Genomic DNA, 24142 nt, shown 5'->3' on the forward strand with positions numbered 1-24142 from the left:
TTTTTTGTTACACTTAAAATAGTTCTATACAATTGTATGCATTCCGAAACAGTAGACAGATACGTAAAATGACAAACAGAGCGTGTCTAGGTAGAACGATAAAGAAGAAAACGAACTCGACAATAGAAGCAAAATGAAATAACATATTCCCTAATACGTCCAAACACAGTTACGTTAATTAGAACCTTTAATAAATATCCAAAGTATTAGAAAATAATAACAAGTTCGATGGATAGTGATGCCGATTCACGGGAAACAATGCATTTATTTGATAGGACATCTTATGTTACTCAATCGTATATCACAGATGTTCCTGATAAATCGATTACCATTGTCCTACTGCTATTTCGCTCGTTCTTCCTGTAAACGATTGGTGCATCCTAGGACTGCTCTGCTTGTATCGGTAATAATTTCATATCTCTTACTCAATATTCATACACATCGTGTATATACATACGCACACGAGCATTGCAGTCGCATAAGAGAAGGTACTGTTTTTTTATGTGTATATGGGGCCGCGGTCGGCTAAGCGATCGTATTTTGTTCATATGTTCGGTGGGGTGCCGTTTCATTGAGACTACATCTTCAACCCCTATTATTAGCTAAACATATCTTTTCCAGCTGTGAAGCTGACCTGCGTCATTGAGGGTAGCAATGCAAAACTATTATATTAGTCTGATTTCTGACTCATACTAAGCGACATACCGATATGCGAAGGGGTATTTGTACCGAGAACCTCCCCATTGAAGGAGGACGATTAAGTGACGTTTGTTCCCGGTTCAATTTCACTTTGCGGTAATTTCAGATAAATCGTTGCTGGAGGACACGACGTACCGAAGAACAGAAGCTAAAAACACGCTTATGATATAGATGGTGAACTTCAGATGAGCAAACGTACTCAAGCGTGTTTACTTTTCACTCTCGTAGAATACGTACCGAATATGTAGCATTGTAACAATAGATATGAACCTATCTAAAATGAATGGAAAAGAAAGCTGGGCGCTAAACTATGCCAGAAGCGTTCACGTTGTTCAGGGCGTTTTTCCATTGGAGATTCTCATCTTGTCGAGTGGGCAAATTTCCGTTTAGCATTTACCACAACATAAACATGAGTTTGCCTTACTGCGCCGAATACTGAACAGCGTTTCGCGATGTAGGGTCCATCAATTTTTTTTTTTTTTATATAGTAATTTTTGTGTGTAGAACGTACACTTATTCGTATGTGCTGTAGAGCCTTGTTAAGCATGGCTCATGTGTATAATTCTGTCGCTGTGTGCCGTTATTCTGCATTGTAGAAGACGCTTCTTGGCTGCAACCCTTTCAAACGTGGCTCAATAATACATGGCGCATCGAAATTTGCTAATGCGTTTACACTGACGACATGAATCCTTCAGCTTTTCCGCTGTTTCATTATATATATTATTCCATTCAAGTATGTTTCCAAGCGGTACCCCAGCTGCTTCTCTATTCCACAGCAGTATATTTTTTTGTCCTAGATATTATGAATATTATTATTGCTATATAACTATTGTTAGGATGTTGCACTTTAAATAAGCACAGCTTTGTATATTGTCGCCAGTGTCCTGCACACTGGCTTTCCCTCATTATAGATGGCTTGGGCAGAGATACACGTACGCTTAAACCTATAATATAGTTTGAGAACGTCTATTATATGTATGAATGTAACAGATTTTTTTACAGGACGCCTACTCTCCGTTATGACATATAATATTTTTACAACATGCCATACATCCGGGGCTATGATATTTTTGTTGTTTGTATGAAAAACATAATACTATTATCCGACTATACCTGTGTTACGTAGAACTTTTGCACGTCGTTATATAATCAGCATTAATTTCAACAGGGTTCCACAAATTCAACAGGGTCCAATCGAACGCGTCGTGCATCCAGCTGACAGAAATCACACTGTCCATTTAAATACTATTTTCGGTTGTACGAAGTCAATTGAACATTAAATAAAACATCCATACACGCCGAATTGTGCTATCCATGCACTCACCGTTCATACAGAAATTTTTGAGGCGCAAACCTCAGATCGACGGCACTGCGACGTCCGCCCTCTGCATTGAGCTCAGATCTCTAAACGAGTTCTGGCCTTGGCTCAAACAAAAACTACATTAAGACATACATACATCATTTACGAGGCTCCTTTTCCCCTCATAGCGCCTAGATAAAACAGCATTAACGGTGACCCAGATAGATAGCTCTTTAGTATTAGCCATTATGGTGGCTTCTACCAAACTGGCTGCAATCTCTGGTGCATTCGGTTGCTAGACTGACTCATAAGAAAAATCATCTTTCAGCTAAAAATGACCTACTGTTATCTCCTGATTTTGATCGTTGACGTGCCCTGTAGTTGCTAATTTTCTAGTAGTCCTATTGGAGTGTCAAAATAAGCATGATTCTCTAAGAACTTAAATACGGCCAATGAAATTGCGTGTTTGCTACAAGCAGTTTAGCTAAGCGTAAAGATAGTGACCAACGCTCTGCTATTCTATATTGCATCCCTCTTTGACTAGAGCTAATTTTCCGAAATGAACTGGTAAGTAAATTTCTTTAGAGTCTCAATTGTAATAGCGCACCCTCAATTCAGTCGACGTAATAGGACAAAGGTGTCACTGCTTAAAGGTCATGGAAATCTAATCCATATACCCCATCAATACCCCATAGATAACCGATTTTTCAGATCAAAGAATATCCAAGAAATCATTTTAACAATTCGATACTACATATTTTCGACTGGTGTCGGAATATCTCAGTGTCATCGATCTTTTGATCGCACGTACACTAGAAGGTGGCCTTACATCCAAAGGTCAATTTGGTTGATTGATAAATATACCACCATAGTATTTTATATGTCGAATTCCCCATCTGTTTTTCTATGTATGCTCAATATCGATCGATATGGATCTATAATCCTGTTTTATAGTTTTGCTCTACTATGCCGACTAGTTATTACGGCCCGCTATTGTTACTCGCTAATGTTTAATGTTTATGATTAGCGTTTAACGTGAATGATTCGTCTCGTTCGTTTTATTAAAAAGCGAGCGACTCAAGCTGGGGGCAGTCGATTACGGCAGCCCCGATACTACTGCGACGTAATTGCATGGCTCCCAGTTGCGTCCAGCTGTTTTCGCGAGCGTCGTACATTTCCACTGAGTTCAAACTCGAAGTGCCGTCATTTCCGCCGACAGCAAATAGTACCCCGTCAGCCTGAACTACTTCGTGAGTTGTTCTGAAATTGGATTCAATTCACAATCCATGAATTGGCCTATTAAGTTGACCTTTCGGATGACCAAATTGTAAACAAGTTTATTCATGGCTAAATCGGTTCGCTGAGGTAAATTATATGTATTTTTTTTAATGAGAGGAGAATCGAGCAATAAGGTATAATAGTAAGTTCAAGTACGAATACGGTCAGTTCCCGGCGATCTTTTTTTAGGGGGGATTCTCCCATTGTTTGGAAATCATATTCGACCAGATGAACAAACCTGCGGCAATGCATATTCGCTACGTTGGTCCAGGCGTTTGCCACGATGTCAAATTTTTCACAACTATTCATACAGAGCGATGCATCATTTCCTCCAACAGCGTAAAGTGCCCTACACCAAACAACAGATTTTATTTTGTTTGTTGTTATTATTATGGCCCGTGAGTGAATTATTTGCTCGCTGCTATAAACAACACAGATGCACTTACGACATAGTAACAAATTAGCTAAAATTTCTACATGCTTATTTAAATATACTCGTAAATAGCAAAGGTGCCCCTTTGTCTAATGTAAAGAGGCACAGTTACTCTCTAGAATTTAGAAAAATTTTCATTACCTCTCCCGCATATGTATTTCGATATGGCAATTTGTACTACTCTCCACATGCTCTTCTTAATTAACGAAATCTTACTGCTATTATTATTATATCTTTGCTAAAAAGTACATCATTGTTATATACGTGCCAATGTCAAATTTATCGGCTCAAGAGTTCGACAGAAGCGTAATCCCATCGCGCGTTTTGGCTTCTCAGCCACAAAGATCGTCTTAAAAACTGAACGAAAATATTTCTGGTTTAATGTCCGGAACCGGAAATTAAGGGAGCGACTAACTCTCCACTCCAGACCAGCATGACACATATATATATATATATATATATGAGACCTACTCTCTATGTCAAGCATACGTACCCCTCACATGTATCATCACTAACCCATTGCAAAGGTTTTCCTGTTTCCTATGACAATACCGGTGTGATGTTTGTTTCTATCGATATTTTCGTGCTTTGTTTTGCTAGGGGAAACAAAAGAAGCCGGAAAAAGGGGGCAAGCCAACGCCATAGCTAGTAGCATTATGTGTGAAGAAATGCTCTATGATAAATGCATGAGTATGGTACCTGCAGTGCTTATCCGTAGAATGTCCTTTGGAAAAAATAGCCCAGGAAGGGCAACTTCGTCGTTCATTTTTTGATAATACCAACCTGTCGAGACTAGCCGCTCCGCATGAAGTTCGCCGAGAACTCATCGCTGGCATAAGGCGCCAACGGCCCTCCCTCGGATCCAGTCTTTCGACAGAGGATTGGTAGTTTGCGCCGTCGTGTCCACCAACCGCGTATAGGCAGCCGTCTGCGTTAGTTCAAGCGTGGATTTAACTTGTTGTTATGATTAGTTACTTTCTCTTTAATATCAGGGGTCCAACGAATAACCAAATGGATACAAAAACTTTAGATGTCGTCAAAAGTTGAAAAAAAGTTCCTGTATAACTTCGATCCAAGAAATACTCCGAAAAACCAAAAAAGAAAGTTTTGGTATTTTCTTAGAAAGTATGATATTGAAATATGTTTGCTAGTTTTTTTTTTTCTTTCCGGAATTTCCTTTATCGTTTCATTATACGTTCCCACAAATAGCAGTGGCTGTTTGTATATGCGGAGCAAAGAAACGAGAGCGAATCACTTCGGGCAACAATCACGTTACCTAAGACGGTGAGGCGGCAGTAACGGCGTCGGCTATCCATTCCAACGAGAGATGACCACGTGCCAACAAGTGGGTCAAATTGTTCAACAGAACTGAGACAGGAGCATCCGTCATAGCCACCAGCTATGTACAACAGACCGTTGAGAGCTGCTACACCCAGGCATGAGCGTCGCGTTCCGAGAGGGCTGATTAGAGACCATGCGTTTGTTTGCGGGTTGTATACCTAGCCACGGAGAAAAACGAGCCTAAGTAACTCAGGCAAAATAGGAGCATATTTCCAGTAATTACTGCTTACATCATAGAAAAATACTTCATAGAAAAACCTTCAATTGAAAGACGGCTATACTACAGCGAAAGGTGCTTCCTTTGTCTGGCAATGCGCACAAAAGCGTTCGGACTCTATTATGAACTACCTACTATGAATTGCCTAGAGAAATACCTAATTGGGGTGAAGTGTAGTATCTAAAACGCCAAGAAATGCGTTATTTTTTACAATTTGCTCTCAACACATCATGTCAACAGTTTCTAGAAGTAGGTCTAAGCGACTATCTCAAAAGGGCTCTATTGGTATACCATGCTGGGATAAAAACGACAGCCATATGAACGTACCTCAGCTGAAGACAAATCCTTGATGCCGTCAAAGCCACCAATGGCGTATAAGAGACGATTGAGTGAGGCGACACCCGCTCGGGATCGTCGATGCATCGTCGGAGCAAAATGTAACCATCTTTATATTACGAAAAACAGTTTATAAAAAAATCATCTGTATATGAATCTATAGCTGAATGTTCCATTGCTATGTGGACAATTGGTAATGTCATACTAGAGAAACATAAAAGACCCATCCTAGTTAGATGCAATATATTTAGTTCAGCCTCACCGGTCTGTTCGAGGATTATAATATTCACAATCGCTGTGTATAGCAAAGAGTGAACCTCCTCCGACTGCAAACAGATAAGGCCGGAGACCTTCCGGCCGTCGTAAAGTTGTTCTGATCGATGTCATGGACGATCGTTTCTCAGGCACAAGGTGATACTTCATTGCTTCCATGATGAGGTCCTTACTGGCTTCACTGTGCTGGACCTGACAGAATGACACAACGAGATTTTATTAAAGTTATCGTTCCGCGTGTTCATATGGACGGGCCGGATTCAAAGAAGATTACTGATGTACTTTTAGTGCGCAACAAAGAAATGGCAAACGGATAAACACTCACCAAAGGCTCTTCAGAGACATCAGATAGAAGAAAATGCCTGTCTACAAGCGGCAGACGACAATGTCTCAGTAAACGCTCCAAATGTTTTTCGCGACCAGGTTCGTGTTTAACCCATCTGTCGACAAATTCATTTAGATTTTACATTTAGTTAAGGGCTATGGGATCAGATGCATTCATATTATTTATCACGGCAAGAATTTACGTTACCAATTCAGAGGAGCCGAATGTGCCAATACACTCATAAAAGATAAAGTTGACATTCTGTATGAAGCTAAAAGCTAAATGTGGCCATCATTTGGTACACGTTATATTCTCTAGAAGGGCAGAAGCACAGGTACTCTCGGAAATCAAATCTAGGCTAAGAAGGAACCACACCCGTTCAAAGTGCCCTGGACCAGCGTCGTATAATACCATGGTTACTTCATACCTCATAATAGCCTTGTATACACATTCTTCAGCCGGGACATTAAGTTCGCTGCTCGAAACGAGGTCTTCGACGTGCTGAATATCAAGCAATAGGAACTCTTCAGTCAAAGAAACGTTATGGAAGTTGTGCAACGCAAACCGATGCGACTGTCCCTGGGAAGGAAATGCGGGTTGGGATTTGCATCTAATACACTCAGACGTTTTTATTTAGCTAACCATCCGCTCTCTTTTATCATCTACATATGAAAAATGTTTGCTTTGTTGGAAAATGTTCAAATACAAACATCGAGTTCTATAAAGCTCACCTTTTGATACCTAGCAATCTATAGTACATAAAAAGCATAGAATGCAGTCACAGACGGAAAAGGCATAATATCAGAATCATGGCCCCGCGCATCTCTGCCGAGCGTGCCATCATATTGCGTTACGATTTGTACGACCACTACTATATAATATCCATCCAGTATCAAACATGGCAACTTACGCTAGTACGGGGCAGAAGGGCACCCAAGCGATTTGGAAATGTCTCTGTGAAACGTTTCTGCCTGAAAATATATAGTCAGACTAAAGGCTGGATGTTTCCAGTTCGGTGGTGTGTCGTTCCGGCTCACCTGCAGATCGACGCAACAGTTCGCATCGGCAAACGATCTGATACCAAGACAGTTGGACGGCTCGAGTTGGGATAACAGAAACTTGCAGCACGCCTCACGTACGGTCTCAATCTGAATCACAGGTGACGAAGCGTGCAATGCGGTATGATCGTGCAATGTAATTAAAAGGCCAAAAATGTTTACATCATACAAAAAACTACTCGCTGTAAATGATACGATGTCTTTTATGCTGTCCAGTTGTAGATAAGATAAACGTGTTGCACACACTGGCCGTCTGTTGGTTGATACCTGAAGAAAATTCGAGGCAGGTAGTAGATGCTGGACGTTACTTTGATTGATGATAATTTCGCCGGTATAGCAGAAATCAACGATTAGCTTTAAGGCGAGTGCGTCCACGCTGTGGAGAGTCACCTCCGACCTTAAACGATACGTTTTACATACGCCGCTACGTTAACGACAAGTGGTCTAATAAGGGCCTTAAAAAGCGACAGGCTTTGTATAGTTTGCTCATAAGTGAAGTGTTCCTTCATCAGTTGGTAAACTCTATTTAATGTTTCTATTAAATTAACATTTCATTGGTAGATTCTTAAGAGTTAGTCGTATATTTAATTGATGCAATAATAATCATGTCAAAGTTCTTGTCGCTACTTACCGATTACGTTCGGCGAGTTCTCCATTGAACATCGCAAAAAAATACGCGGAAGAGGCAGCGAGCACGAGACGATGGGCAGGCAACTGCTGTGTGCCGAAGGGCGAATCCGTCTTTAAAACGACGTCACAGAGCTGACCGCTGTAACGCATTGCGTTCATCGCCTGGGGGCGGAACCGACAGTAGAAGCAATCGAGCGCGAATAAAGTACAAAAAAAGGAGCAATTTTTAGAGGGGTGCGTGATCCTAACCCGCATTATCAATGGTACATAGTGCGATTCGATCGGCAGCGAGACGTGTCTAATATTTAACATATCATTCTCAAAAGGATTTACAAATATTAGCGAAGCAGTGAGTAGAACCCGTTAAAAGCGCGAGAGTCATACTTTACCTAGTGAGGTATTACCTTGAAGCATACGGCGAGATGATCCGAATCAAGTTGCTGAGTTAAATTTGACGTTTTAAAGTCGCTGATGGCAGACTCGCTAGGGCTCATCGATGCTGCGTCGTTGTATAGTTCCAGATTGCCTGAGTATCTATTTTCGCGTATAACAGAGATTATGCATAGCCAAAAAGGCATAGGGCAATGTCGAAATAGTTAGCCACCTGTTGATAATAATTATGCCGCTGTGACAAAAATCATTTACTAGATTAAGGCTAATTTGGCAGGCATGCACAGGCCGGCTTACCTTTTATTGATGGCGTCATTGCTGTTGAGACGTTGGTTAACAGATCCAGATGAGCCGAAGTTCGTAAGTGAAGTGGAAGATGAAGATTTGCTGGACGAGCTTGTTGAAGGCCCGCTTGAGTGACCAGATATGGTTGAACAACTTGGAGTCGCCAATGATGGGGATCTTAACTGACTAACATGGGTGACGGCATTAGAATTGATGGTTATGACTGACCCCGTTCGGTTCGAGTTCGTGATAGAGGTTATGGTCGCTGCAGCTGGACTTGTTGACGAAGATGCCCCATTGAGTGCCCCCTGCGGTGATGAGGGCGTCAAGATTGACGCTATTGAAATCATGATTCTCCCGGAACGGCAGTTTGAGCTGGGCAAGCTGAACGACACTGGACATCAACGAAGAGGCAGAATGATACAATAGTTGAGTAACTTTGTTGTCATCTAACATGTTATGTAGCCCAAAGGAGCACAAATTGAATCTACTGACGTTTAAAAATTTTCGCACTCAGGCGACATACGGGTCAAACCTATTTGACATATAGCAACTTTCCAGCGTCGAAGTACTGCTCCCGTTCTCTTATGGATGGTATATTAGAGTACCAGCGATTTGTTTCACTTCTGAACTTTCTGATCACTGTTTACTTGGCTAAAGATATTTCCAAATGTAAAAGATACTGTTCAGACAAAGTAACTGCAGCCTTGAACTCGACCCGGGCTAATCAATCACATGGGAGTCCGACAGGGATTCTGGTACCCAACGTACAGGACTATACGGACTGTATTTTGAATTAGTGCTAGCAAAAACTCATATTAGCAAGTCAACATGCCCAAACACTACATAATTGATCCTCACAAACCCACGTAGAGTTTAATTGATTTATTTAAGCATATAAGAACCTTGATGGATAAGCATAGGCAACGATCGATATCGAAGAAAAATCGATTGATTGACGAACAGTTTTTTAATTATCCGACACTCCAGTTCAACGATTCAACTGTAGTTACCAGGTGGAATCTGTATTACTTGGCCGATAGGTATGCATGGATGGCTTGAGAAAAGCAGATGGTTGAGCCACTGACCTAGCAACATTGAGTTATATATCTAAAATATTATATAAATCTAATTTAGTTATGAATGCTAACATGTTACGATCCCTTATTGCTCTTCAGCTCACTAACCAATGCTTTGTTGGACAACAAAGTTACTGAAGGGTTCTTTTTCGTTATACTCTTGGATCTGTATCGTTTTACTCATACATTTATAATTTATCTGAATATTCATATTGGACGTAGCTAGGTACTGGAGCGTCGCGCGCTATGCTTTAGCGGCACACCTGTACAACCTATAAGGTTGGGTAAATTGACTTTTTTATTGCTAAATTGAAACTATCATGAATATAGAACGAGTCAGGTAACGGTCTGCCTTATTGCTGCCCATAATTGTTGCCAGCCAGGTGGAAACACAGCACTGGAGTAAATGTTCAAAAACAGAGCGCCGAGGTGTTCGTCGTTGGAGCTCTCCAACCATCACCAACTTCAGTAAGTGGGACAGATACTCTTTACTCCACCCGCAACCGCATGACGTGTCGAGGTCAGTGGCCGGCTCTGGCAAGATAGTGACACACCAAAGCAAAAAGGACATCACGCAGAAATTTTCATTGATGACTATCGACAGGCAAAGCAATCGCAGGATGGCAGTGGATAGCCGTTATCTTATCAGCAACGTGCGTGCCACTTTGTTTTTTTAGCAGAAAATAAACTCAAGATTTCATGAAAGGCTACTAAATAGGAATAAAATACCATAAACTATTAAAAAATACCTGAACAGCTACATAGAGACAACGAAGTACCGTGTGAATTATCTATAATATTGTATCACTAGATCGCTTTTATAGCGTAAAACTAAAAAAAAATAGTTCATTTTCTTCATATTAACTAGAAAAATATGATCCTCACATAGATAATAACAAATAGTGAGGTACTGATATCGAGTAAGAGGCAATACACTTCCCAGTGTATTCATTGAAACGTCTAAATTACGCTTGGCCTGAATTAGTTTTTTTGCAGTTAGCTGACGTTTACTAGGTCCGTAATTATTAACATTTTTTAAAATCACCCCTAGGAAAATGCATAACTTATGTCATTGAGCGAGACTATTTTTGCTACGTATGAAATGCAAACACGCTGCAAGCCTGCTTGTCTGCTACGACGCTCATATTATGGCCACGGGTTTAAGCCAGATTCACGTTTTTCGGTTAGTATTCTGTAGTAGTATCCTAGCATCGTCTAGGTTTCTGTAATTTTTTGTTGAAATATTATTGAAGTAACCGGATCAAATATGGATGTACGACAGCTAACTAATTTCCTGAAATATCTGGGAGATGCCATATATTATGTATTGCCTAATAGAATTCCGTAGCGTATCACATATTCGCTAGAGGATAGCAGCTTTAACTTTGTGAATCCAGTATCTATTTGAACTTACAGGATGAATGATGATGAAAATAACCTGGTAGGCCCTATCTGACTTCGATCGAAACGTCCTGAAGTTCAAAGCAAAAAAATTGCACTGCTTAATTATTGTCCTAATTCTTTCTGTATTTAAGTGAAACGAAACAAGTTATTTGAACGATGGATTGGACGAAGTTAAATTGTATATTCGGGAGGATAAAGTTGTTTTTACATCAATATGTTGGAATAATAACAATATGTTTAATGTCAACGAAGGCATTATGTAAATATTGTTTCGATCTTGGAAGTGTCCCACGTGCGGATATATAAAATCAGATTCATCTAAAACGGGACAGAAAACACGCAATGGTAAGCCAATCAGCAAAACATCTCATTGTATTTTTCAGTTTTTTATCATCATGCTTAACATTTTCTTGCGTTTGCCTGAACTTAGGCGTACCCCCACTTCCTCAAATCAGCGATGAGAAAAAGCCTTGTTTAACTAGTTTGCAGAATATGTAAATACTTTATTGCTACTGTCACCATCGAAGACATCGTTCCAAATAACACTAAAATTACGCTATATAAAACCAAAACCCGTGCAACAGTTCCTGGCTTATCGTTCACCGAACGAATTCGCCGCTAATTTCAATCGGAAAACTGCTAGCTCCATTTGCCCCTATGTGCTTTTGATGCTGATGGCTCTTGTGTTTAACGTTGCTCCTTAGCTTTGAATAGCGGTAGCTTTACTTGTGTCGGTATAGACTGGGCCTGTGGCGCGCGGGAGCTGGAGCCCCATTTGATCCAGATGGCGGTAAAGTTGCGCACGAGGGAGAGGGAATCATGGTGACCAACGGTCGCTATTCGCCGTTCGCTAGCGGGCCGTAACATAGACACAATATAGCAAGCATATGAAATGGGACCTAAGTTGGCGTCGACCCAGTAACTTACCCGGTGACCCAGAACTAACTGAGGTGTGGTGCCATATCGCTCGTCGCTAAGTTAAGTTCCTATTTTTCACTTTAACCAGCTACTGGCTCGGTAAACTGGGCGAGCGAAAGCCTATACGCTCTTATGCAAAGCGCGAATCATCGTTGCATCTATAGGCACACATACGCAGATGCTAGATAATTGTTGGTCTCGCAGGACTGATGATGGCAACTGAGTGGAACGGCAGCATTTTTGCTCAAAACCATGCTATAAAATTAATTGTTCAAACAACAGCAAGACGGGCCTTATGTATGGCATCAGTTCATATTGGGTTAGGGCCAAATTCGCAAACATGGAGAGCCTGAAATCGAAGCACCTGATTAATGGACCATATCGATGTTCGGAAAGTGCCACAGAATAAATACCAATTATGTCGAAAGATTGATTATGTAGATCGCATAGAAAGAACAGCTTCGTTAAATGGGTGAAAATAGGGTCGGCCTATGAAATGTGTGGGCGTCTACAAAGGTTATAAGAAAAATATCTAAGTCTTCGCGAAGTCCTGGGACATTGTAGTTAGCCAGCAAGTGGCAACCGCTACGACGCTAGCTATCATTTTATAACCTAACCTAGATTATTAGCAGGTTTTATTGAAGAGCCTCTTATAGTGTCAAATACAGAAGCCTTCACAAGCAGCTATACACATCGGCATGCATAGAACATGCTTTCGTGCAGCACGCGTATTCAAGCCTGACCTATTCGAAAGGAAAGAAATCTATGGGTGGAAATTACTAGAATATTAAAAGCTGATCTTTGCACTCTACTGTCAGACACCTTGGAAGAGGTTGACAATAATTGTATCGTGTAGTCTTACGACATTTGGCTAGCCCGACTAAACTTCAATTGAAGGAGATTAGGCGTCATGAGCTATTTAACAGAAAACGATACAGAATTACAGAAATGTATATATATATATATATATATATATATGTATACACAAATACTTGACAGAAGCACCTGTTGAAAACTAAATGAATCTAAAAAAATCATTAGATACTGCCCAGAAACCCCGTCGGACTTTTTAGGTACTTTCATAGTGGCAGCTGTTCTTCCCTTTGAAAAAATTAATCCATATTCGATTTGACTAAGCGGTCTAACCATTTGTTTGCTCTAGTTGCTATAAAAGCGATTTGGATAATAATAAAACTAAAATTTGCCCTACACACGTTTACTTTCCCATAATATAATAATAATTGTTCATATTAGTAATAATAACTCACGTGTTGGTTGACCGCAACTGCACTCATCAGATATATGAGTGATGTCCGGGCAAAGTTAAAGCTTCGCTCTTGTCGAAGGCGCAGTTTTCTCTTTTATAGAGAAACACGGATATACACAGCAGCAGAAAAACGGAAACAACATGAAAAAAAGTTACGTTAACTGTATAAGTTGAACTTCGTAAGTTTAAAAAAAACAACAAGCTAAAACGTCTACTTCACGAATGATGTTTTTGCCGCGATCTGCTTGTCAGTAGTGAATGTCTGACGTCGTTTTTATGTCCGAAAGCATGTTTTAGAAATACTTAGCTGTGTACAAGTTAATCAACAATCGCGGTCTTTTTTTTTAAATAGCCAGAAAGAGATCTGGTTCATCGAAGCAGATACAGCTTTGGCTTCACATTTACCTTAGATATAATGATCCTCTATTCAATTCAGCCTCATCTCACTAATCGCCCGCCGACGGGATTGGGTCAACGACCCTGCCCGTCTAACCCTGACTAACTCCTATGCTATTCCACAATGGACGCCCACATACATCGATGCAGCTTGCAGGGTACCCAGGCTCAATCACAGATCTCCCCTAAATGACGACAGGCTGTATGATAAATGTTACGAACGTACCTTTTGCCACTACACACTGAAGCTGGCAACGCCTGAAATTCGAACCTTCGACCCATTTAGTTCTTTCTGAAATTACAGTTAATTTCACTTACGCGACTCGTATAAAACTGTTGGTAGGAATGAGCGTCAGGTAGGCCGCTTCTGTGTTGTCAGCTGGCCGTTACAATTTTCTAAAAGTCGTAAATAAAGAGCAGGTTCTCAACTGAAGAACCTGGCGAATTGCACGAAACGACGCGGCGCGTTCTGCGTAAAACGTAAAACGATTTTCCTGCTAAATTGGGAACACAACAAGGTGTCGAACCTTGCCCACTCGCCGCTATCAGTGTCACAAGAGCACAGGGCTTGCACAAATTTTTCTTGATATCGTTGACACAAAATTGTTTCGAATCCCGTTGTGGAGGAAAAGTTAACCACTGACTTGACTGCTGACTGGGAATCGATGTTGGGAGTCAGTTAATGGGAAACAGGGCCACAGACGGGTCAAGCCGAACACTCACTTTGGCCGGGAGGGTATGTTGTGACTTGAAGGGAAAGGGACAGACCAATAGCGAGGGGAGAACCTCTATAAAGTCTGGATCATGCGACCGCCTCCTAGGCCAACACAGTCCTGAGCCACCATCAGCAATAACATCTAGGTCCTTTGCGAAGCGCTAACTGGCTACCTAAGCATCTATGCAAAAATGGTTTTTGGGACATGAAGCAGAAAGCAAACTGCCTACGGCTTGCCACGGTTGTTTGCTATGTTCAGTGAAATCGTTATACTATGGCCAGTTTTGATGTATCCACTCCTTAATGCTTCGCACTTGAGGGTGAGAGCGTACTCCCTTCAACGATTGCGCAAGCACCTGAAGCTTGGTGAGCGCGGACCAGCGACTGCCGTAGCGGCTGTCGGCCTGTCAGGCTGACTACGGATTGGCTGCAGGGAGCATCCGGAGTTCGTGAAGAGGTGGGTGAGTGCAGGGTCAAGCACGAAGTAAGGACATTGACCTCGGCCGAAAGCGAGATCTGCCACGCACTAGGATTCACCGCAACAACGATAGTTTGAATAACGAATTACCGTCCTTTCAATTAGCTTGCGTCCTTTTGAAATGTGGATATATATTTTTCGGTTCCTTTGTATGAATAAGTGTACGTCACTTATTTCCTAGGATTTCGAGTATTCGATTCGAATTCACCACTGAAGTCTATTTAGTTTAAAAAGCATCTTAGTATCAGTGGCATACTAAGTTGCCCTAATGGCAGGGCATTCGTTTTATATTCGCCTATTTTTTCAAATTAATTAATAAACCCAGGTGTTCGCTTGACGGGGCAGTGTTTGCTATTTGGCTACGACAGAACGAGATCGTAGACCTGTTCGATTATCGGTTGCATGAATGCTATTTTGGAGGGGCACTTACGTAGTAACCTTTTTTCATTCTAAAATAGTGCCAGCCCCCTCTGCGACCTTTCCGTCATTGCTGGCCTAGATATCGGGCCTCCGCTGTTCTGAATATAGCATATTTGTTTATTGTTTTGTATTGGGCTTTAAGACAGTGCGAAGAGACCTTTGTAAAGTACTGTCAAAAATGAGCTCTTGCTAACCGAGCGGAATTGCCCCTTCTTTCCTCCGCGATTACAATTTTACTTACGGTTACGTTCGTAGTTAGTTCTCCATGGCATGTTAATTAGTTTCTCCTGATTAGGTAAAGATTCTACATTGAACACTTCTTCTATAATGATTTTAGCTTACTTCAAACTTTTAACGTACTGCATGAATGAATTACGCCCGTCACGCAATACTTTCAGCATCAGATCAAATACATCAGATTTTTTTAGAGCTACCCAAATATGCCCCTGATTAACTCTGTTATTCCGGCTATAGGTTGAGCTACACATATGCACACTCAATTAAACGCTTCCCCTCTCCTATAGACCTACTAATTAGGCGCAGTACAGAACAGGAACAAACATTTGCGGCATTATTTTGAATACGTGAGACAGGTGAATTCAGATCTGCTTGGTTTGTCACAGTCGAAAGAACCTGCTGTCTATTATGAACTGCTTAGATCATCGTAGTTTCTGACAGAACTCGATATGCCGATGATCAGATCGGAAATTCTGTGTTACCCTTGAAAGGAAGCTTTTGTCAAAGCTTCCGAAAATGTATACAAAAGGTAACTATTCAAGCAATGAAGAGAAATGACTAGATATTCGTGATAAGGAACCCGTAATCTCGAAATACATTATTTTCGTTTGGCATTAATAGTTAGATTAGTACTCGCGACTCAATAGAAAATATGGCATACGAAAAATCATACAAAAAAGACAAAAAAAAAAAAGCTAGTAAAAGAAGATCGAGTTTAGCAGTAGTGTATTTTTGTTACATTTGATTAATAGACCCATTGTTTTACCAATCAACCTCTTCATTTAGAAAATTTTATAGATCCTCGTGAATAGGTATATCATCCGCACAGATACAAAAACGAGCACAACTTTTTATTAAACGACCGACCTACTATAGCAAAGCATTAAAATTTATACGTCCAGACTGCAATTGTGTGTACGACGATAAAATGTCATCCTGTCAAAAGTTCATAATTGAATTTGTGTTGTTTGATTCTCTTATATATATATATATATATATATATATATATAAAATCTTAAATATATAAGAGAAAAAAGGAAAAATGTTTCCGCAGAGATTCGGCAATAATGATTGCAACGACGAACAGTATTTGTTTGAGTTATAATATACGCTTCAACGTAACACACGTAGGTGTGTTACTAGTAGTCGACACGTTTACGAAATAAGGGCCTAGTATTTGGTAGCTACCGCCTTGTTTAACAATTACTTAAAATAAGAACTAAATTTGTGAATCTCTTTATATTTTTATGAATTAAGAAAAAAATAAGATGCATTAATGACTTACATAAGCTCAAAACATTTTAATAAACTTAAACATCATATTCGCCCCATTTATAAAATAAAGGTGCCAAATTTTACATCAGGTCCTGCTGTTAAGTGATGTAAAGACTAGGTTGGCCCTACAACACAAAGCAAATCGTGTATCTACGCTCGGATTGAGAGTCTGTTAGGAAGTTTAGGAAATTTGTTCGTGCCGGCCTGACTCACCCGGACCGATTTTTTCAAGCGATCCGTCATAGGGGTTAATGTTGGGCCTGCATTAATTTAAAAGGACATTGACCTCTCTGTTGTCTAGCACCGTCTAGGCCTCTTCTGCTTCAGGGCCCGCGTTGAATTTTCTGAATTGTTGTCACCTCTTATATTCTAGCCTCTCTTTTCGTCGCGTGACGCGGGAAGCGCTAGCGACCCATAACTTTTTATATTTTATCAGGCTCTCTACGACTTCTGCGGTCGTCGGCTAGAGTGTGAGTTAGTAAGATGCGCCAAATCCTGTGCAGCGTAGAATATTCTTTTCTCAGCCAGCCAGACGCGTAGTAAACGTATGCATTTTTGTTTTGATAATCTCACTATATATATTATGTGAAACTGGTTAGAACTTTAGTTACAGGGTACGTAAGTTCTTCGTGTGGCGGGTCATACCACGTGGCGATGCGCAACATTAGAACGCATATATATGCACCAGGTCGATGGGAGGGCGCACAACGAGGGAGGGGGAAGGGGCAAGAACCCGCCTACTGTTTTTGCCACTTCCGCAGTGTACTATTTCGTGCTGTTATAAGGTGTGCTTCCTCCTGTAGGTAACGTTTGGCTCTACACCTAGCTGGCAGGTTTGATAGTGACATTTTAGACAGCATGGCCTCTGTGGAGTCAATGCGACACACTCGGGCTAGTCTGATTCCTACTGCTTTTTGTGCGGACAGAGGAGTCCGTATCTCTCGTTATTGCGTACTATGGTAACGTAGGAGCAATGTGAAGTAGCTAATAGGCGTCCTACACTTTTCGATCGCCCTCATTGTCTGGGTATTAACCTCGTAGGTTTCACAGCAGCTTTTATAGTCTTCACCACTGCATGTTCAACACGTGCGTTAACCCTGAGTGTTGTATCGAGGACCAGTCGAAGTTGCCTAAGCTTCCTTTTTACTTCGACAGGGCCTTTGCTCAACCTAAGATTCGCACCCTGCCGTAGGCCCGCCACGTTAAGGGTGTCACCATACGCAAGATTCCACGCAGCACGCTAGCATTAGTTTCCGGGATACAACAGCCCATATGTAGCGCGATTGAACACTGCATATATAAGATATTAAGGAGATAAGCACTTGTACAGGTAAAGAGAGGTCCTCAAGCGGCCTCATTATGACTGTCCAGCAATCGTTACATCTGCACGAATCAGAAGAACGAACTCTTTTATCTTTCACGCTTCATATTTTTGTTGATGCACTTTATCAAGAACTCGAATTGATTGCTCAAAGACCAGACTTTTCTTTGCGAAACTCGCATTGAGTATCTAACAGAGCTGGCTTTTCTTCAATCTCTATTCCGAGCTGTATGATAGTATCGTTGTCCATGAGCTTGGCCGGGTTTTGAATTTAGACCTTCTCATGTATTTCTAGATTTAGTAAATAAACAAGACACCGCTATACTTTCACAGGGACACGCACATGTTAATGATACATATGGGAGTTCGAATTAACAAATGCAGATATGGGTCTTGTACGTCTCGTAAGAGTCAGATAGCTTAGCACGAGACTGAAGAGTAGCGGAAATTAGCCAGCTTCCAAAGTACAATTACATGGTCGTATTCGTTGTGTTTCAGGCGGACGCGTTTAAATCTTATTTTCCAGGCATTGCTTCATTGAAGCAATCTATGGTGATTTATATTGTTATGTCGCACATATATTAGTCCCGTAATAAGGACTCTATCCATTCGATCTGAACGGCGCAATTTTCAAATTCATTATTAACTATCATGTGGAAGATGGAATGTCACACTAATAATAATAATATTCGCGGCTTAAGGCGTTTTAATAATAGATATTAGGTTGTCTATTAACTCCTAAATTATCAGTTTTAAAGGTTCGACTACGTTACACAGTTTCCTGTTAGTTTTGTTGAAGGCCAGACCCACTCGAGAGCTCGGTAGGTAGGCTGGAGCTGGTTGTCACCACTTCCCGCCATCGGCATTTTTACCCAACTATTTTCCAATTTATGACTGAAAACGGTTCCGTGAGGGAAACAGATAAGTGAGTTTTGATTCTCCAGGATTCGGGCAGCTCATATCTACGTTAACAGTTACTAAGCAGTCGGATAACAAATTTTACTGAAAATTCCATCTTGTTATCGTTCGAGGTTCTTAATCTGCAGAGATGTTTGTTGGACCTGGATATAATGCCTCGATCTTAGACCTCACAATATTTTTTTTAACAAATTATATATAATAGAATTTCCATATGTCAGCCGCACAACTAACTTTTGGTTGGTCAAGGAAGCTCAAGTTTGATTTACAAGTTAAGACGTTCGACTGTTACCTATATGACTTTGACTTCCTCCATTGACAAGTCTGTACTCTAAGAAACTGTGTTTCTTTACTTTGTTTAGGTTTCTATGGACCGCTAGAATCTGTCTTCATTTTCACTTAACAGCCTGATGCCCTATCGTTTCATGAAATGTTCGTCAGAATCAAATGGCAGCCGATATTTTATAGGGCTGCTATAACAGCCTGCGTAAAGTACGTGTCTATCTATATGTTTATTTAAAGTACACAAATTATCTGTAAATTAATCTCCGATCGAAAACGTTAGATAAATATTTCAACTTTCCTTCTACTCTTGGTACGTCTAAAGCGTTTACTGGCATAAAATATTGCAGCTGCACAGGTGTTACAGCTAGCTCCCAGTGCAAAATATGCCTATCTATGACTGTTATTTTTAATCCACTAGTAGAAGTTTCATGGGGGTGTGTCAAGTATAAGTAAAGAAGTAAAGGTTCAACAAGAGTACCTATTTGCAAATCTGGGTAAGTTAGCAGGCCGACAGAAAGAACATGTTACTATTGGTAGACAAGGGCTCAATCAATGACGAGTACTCATAGGACAATGCGAGCATTGTTTGCATGTGCTCATACAATAACTGTACTCCATGAAGCTTCAATATCGAAGGGTAACGTTGAATGCCCAACGATCAAGGTCAGCCACCTTAACCGAGAGCTCACCGAACGATATCCGATTCGCCAGTTAGTACTTAGCACACGAATCTCACAACAGAATAATAAAATCAACCTGCGCCTGTTCGTGTTACACAATCGCATTGAAGTATCATGTTGGCTTCAACCTGACCCTGTGGTTATACCTAGGCAGAAGTGAGAGCAAATTCCGTCAGTTACACTGTTACTATTGCTATTTAATTGCCGGGCGTTTGCTAAAATAGGGATAAATGATATCACTGGGCAGGAGGCTGCTAAGGCGCGCTGACCGAACGGTACAATGGGTTATAGGTTTTTTGGTCAGAGGCTAATTAGAATCAGGGTGGATTATAAATTTTGAGTTTATGCTTGCTCAGATTACCCAAATCGATTGACCTTTCGCGTTTTATTAATTTAACCGCTGTATATTTATTTTGGTCTGTTGGTAAACTATTTTTTTTTTCATTCTCCAGACTCAGCCTATCAGGGGATCGTTGTTTTTAATATTCGGGGCTTTGTCAGCATGCACAGATACTGTGACTTGTGAATAATTCGTATATTATATTTGATTATAGTAAGAAGCCATTGAAATCAGTTATTTGCTGGTAATCTGGGGTAGAAATAAAAATGCAAAATTTACCTCCCTTTACGCATTTCAAAAACTCTATTACTATACGTTAACTCTTAATAGGGCTTCTGCTGTAATCGTGACTCGTGTCGACTCTATCTGTCAAAGAGGATCACTGATAAAACGGCCTATCAGGTGCTAGAAGATCCAAATCTCGTTGTACGACGGGTTTCAAACTTACGTATGGTACGTTACGTACAACAACGCTTAAACACTTTTAGCTCCTACAAAAACTCGTTCATATGATATCTAGCGAGCGAGATTAATGAGTGCAATGTGTCTAATTCAACGAATGGACTCGCGAGTTTTGCAGAAGTCTAGAGTTCGTATTGCGAGGCTGCAATACAGCTTCATCAAGAACGTTTGGCCGTTAGGCAGTGAAATGCACTGTGCACGATGAAGTTTACAATCGGTGCAGATCGTACTAGGCCACGTGCATGGGGTGAGGTAACGAGAAATCTACTAAGTTTGGGCCTAGTGGCTGTTACGTCCTAACGATGTCATGGGGGCGTTGTAAATGTAACAGCAGCTTGAGCGGAGGCGTACTCCATGTATGAGTGGGTGCGTTGCTAGAACAGCCGAGGTAGTTTCCCAACAAACAACGTACAAAGACTGCTGTTGCCATCGGCCACGTACGCCGCAGATCAGCAAGTGGCCTAATCCTCCGGATCCACGGTGTGGTGGACGTCTATTGATATACGATGCTTGCGGCCAGTTTGTTTCATTGAATTGTTGGCCCAGCCGTATGGTGGAGCCACTGCAGATCTTTATTGACAGAACAAAACACGAACTAGACCGTCTTGTTCGATCCTGATAGCCCGAGACTCATCCAGGTTCCCGTTAGATACATTGACGAAAATACGAGCTCGTTTGTCCACTAGGTCCCGGGTCGACGATCACCGAACACCTACCGGACGCGCCTGGTTGTGCGTTATCGGCTAGTGTAAGTAGTTGGCCAAATATGTAGCACCAACGTAGGTCGGAGCACGGCATCTGGCTACTAGCCGAGTTTCTACATGCCGACTACCACGAAGAACTGAACTTACGAAAGAGCTTATGAGAGCGGACGGAGGAGTGTGGTGCCAACAACCAAAGAGTTCGCTCGTAACGCAGCCCCAGCGCGCGCGTTAGCAGGAAAGCCCACAAGCAGCTTTAGGAATTGCTAGTGCTGCCGAAACCAGCTTTAGGTTTTGCCTTGTAGGGAGCTCCCTCTAGCAATGATAGTGACTAACTTAGATGGCACTCTTTGATGACTGATTGAACATTATATGGTGTACTTGAATAGATTAGGGGAAGCTGGAAGTTAAAGACAGGCATGTCGAAAATAATCAGTGGCGATCAAGCATCTAAACACTAGTTTGTAAACATACAATTTAACCCTCTGAAATATAGCATGCGATTATGACCACCACAAGAAATCGCTTCGTATACTGTATTTTATTACATTATTTCCAACACGTCCAAAGACGTGGTATCTGTGCCAATTAGAAGTGTAGATTTCCTTTAAATGCCTGTGAAGCTTATCGCTGTTTCAGAACCTAACCAAAAACCCTTAAGGCTGTATGATGACCGAAATATGGCAGCGGAAATTTCAGATACTGCAATTTCCAGGAACGGCGAGTAATCGAACTTTGTAAACAGCATTATCTCTCCGACAAAACTTTAAAAATGCTTACTGGAAGCAATAAAACAGCTTTTGTCAAAATTATCTGAAATCTGTTTAGACAGGATATAGGCGGCCGTTATTAATGTAATTCGTAGCTAGTCTCGGAAGATGCCAGTTGAAACTCAGCTTAGTTGAGACTGCGTAAGTTCAACTATTCTCATAAGAGCGCTTACTGAAAACAGTTCCTTTCCAAGTTCCAGTGTTTCCAAGAGTAGTGCAAGATCTTCCTCAAATTTATGCTGGTACTATTAAGTGCGGTAACTTACCATACGAGTCATTCTGTTCTCGTGTGAGCATACTTAATACTCAGAGTCTTCCTCATTCGATCGACAGGGAGGAAAAGCCACACTGTTGGGCCCCCACATGCATTCAACGTCACCATCTTCGTTGTCAGCTTCTCCCTCGAATGCTTTCCCAAAGCAGATAAATAGATAGACAGAGTTTTTCTTCCAATCCGGCCCTTTTGTCTTTACATCCATTTAGACAGACAGTGTGTCTCTCTGGTGAACTCGTTGAAGAATGATGCCCGCAGGCTTTCGATCGCGTTTAGACAGCACGAACAAAATGCTGGCACAAATACTCATAGGCAGCCGGTATTCGTTCGACGACACCTAGCAGGGAAAAATTGCGGGCCGAACAGAGACTGAACGGCAATTTTTGGTGGCTCATGGCTATCCGTTTCGCTGTAAAGCGAAGGTAATGCGCGCCCCGGTGTTGGCCACGTTACTGCTAAGTGCCGTCTGACGAACGGCTAAAGCAGTCAGAAAGGTTCGAAAGGATCGGTAAATTTAGCGAAGGTTCAGGAAAATTCGTGAAGGGTCGAGACCTTTCGATTACAGACGTAGCATAGTTTAATTGGCTGATTAGAAGCATATATGCTGGTGTTCTATTGGACGGGATGCTTGTTTCAAAACAACATCGTAGATGGTTTTTATGGCGAAGGCAAACTTACATATATGCGCGGCTAAATAAGCCCAATGGCACAAACTGTAAAATAGCTTTGAAGGGATAAAAGTTTTCGCCTCGTACCTCAATGTATGAGTACATTTTTGTATGTAGATTTACTTTACCAAAATAATTATGATACTAAGGAGTGATGGCATATTCTCTTACTTAATACTAATATAAGTCTTACTTAATACTGCTCGCCGTAATAACGTAACTGTTAAGCAAAATATAAGTAAATTTCTCCTATCGGAGTGTCACAACTATACGACTGAAGTATGCTTACGATGGTTTTTGAGAGCATATCGAATAGGGCTGCCGTAAGGTCGTGTAGACAACGCACGATTATGTGCATCCTTCTATGTGACTTTTACATAATATTTGAGCTATACTCTAGACGAACAAATAGGGCTCTGTCTTATGTATCGACTGCCTTACTTCATATGACCGTAGATTATTTAGTTAGCGCAGGGGACATTTTCTATTTTTATAGGATTTAAAGAAGCTTAGATTTGAATATTGTTTTCTAACTTTTCTTTAGTTTTACGATTGAATTTTCTTAAAACGTTACTGGGTGAATAGAAGACGATTACCATGAACGTGTGGGAAACTCAATTTACTATTCATAATTTGGGCTTGCTTGATACGGCCTTCAAGAAAAGCTTGCATGATTTTGTATGTTTATAAACAAACGAAAACTTTCTCTGTTTCGATATTGACTTATCTGTTCTATATACTGATATGTCCTTGTGTGTTATATCTTGTTTCGGATATCATATGCTAACCCAGGATAACCCCATTTGCATACCTCAACAGTCTTGGCAAAGTACCGTAAATATCCGCGAGTCTGCAGCAGAGCTGAGGCGCAGACGTGATCAGAACACTGCTATCAGGGTTCCCAAATCACGCGCGTTTCAGCTTGTCTGAGACCTGTGCTTCGATTTACAGCCTTTTGCTGTGCCTCAT

General features: G+C 41.1%; 1 protein-coding gene across 7 annotated transcripts; it reads right to left on the reverse strand.

Moving 5' to 3' along the window:
• Positions 1-229: 229 nt before the first annotated feature.
• Positions 230-22891, reverse strand: LOC111253186 (uncharacterized). 7 transcript variants are annotated; one of them, XM_086992246.1, is made up of 16 exons: positions 22498-22891; positions 13235-13324; positions 11059-11116; positions 8578-8959; positions 8295-8424; positions 7892-8052; positions 7528-7657; positions 7240-7350; positions 6630-6781; positions 6203-6317; positions 5867-6069; positions 5596-5713; positions 4987-5209; positions 4494-4638; positions 3516-3626; positions 230-3259 (listed from the first exon to the last, which is right to left on the reverse strand). In XM_086992246.1, the coding sequence occupies exons 4-16, from the start codon at positions 8913-8915 to the stop codon at positions 3061-3063; spliced, it is 2136 nt and encodes a 711-aa protein (XP_086848372.1). In that variant the 5' UTR covers positions 8916-8959; positions 11059-11116; positions 13235-13324; positions 22498-22891; the 3' UTR covers positions 230-3060. The 7 variants fall into 7 exon arrangements, with proteins under 7 accessions (XP_086848372.1, XP_022667994.1, XP_022667991.1 ...); XM_022812259.2 differs by lacking the exon at positions 22498-22891 and adding an exon at positions 13948-15099 and having other exon boundaries at positions 6630-6703; XM_022812256.2 differs by lacking the exon at positions 22498-22891 and adding an exon at positions 13948-15096.
• Positions 22892-24142: the final 1251 nt, after the last annotated feature.

This window comes from Varroa destructor, unplaced genomic scaffold (genome assembly GCF_002443255.2).
Source record: "Varroa destructor unplaced genomic scaffold, Vdes_3.0 BEIS01000006.1, whole genome shotgun sequence".
NCBI classification, from domain to species: Eukaryota; Metazoa; Arthropoda; class Arachnida; order Mesostigmata; family Varroidae; genus Varroa; species Varroa destructor.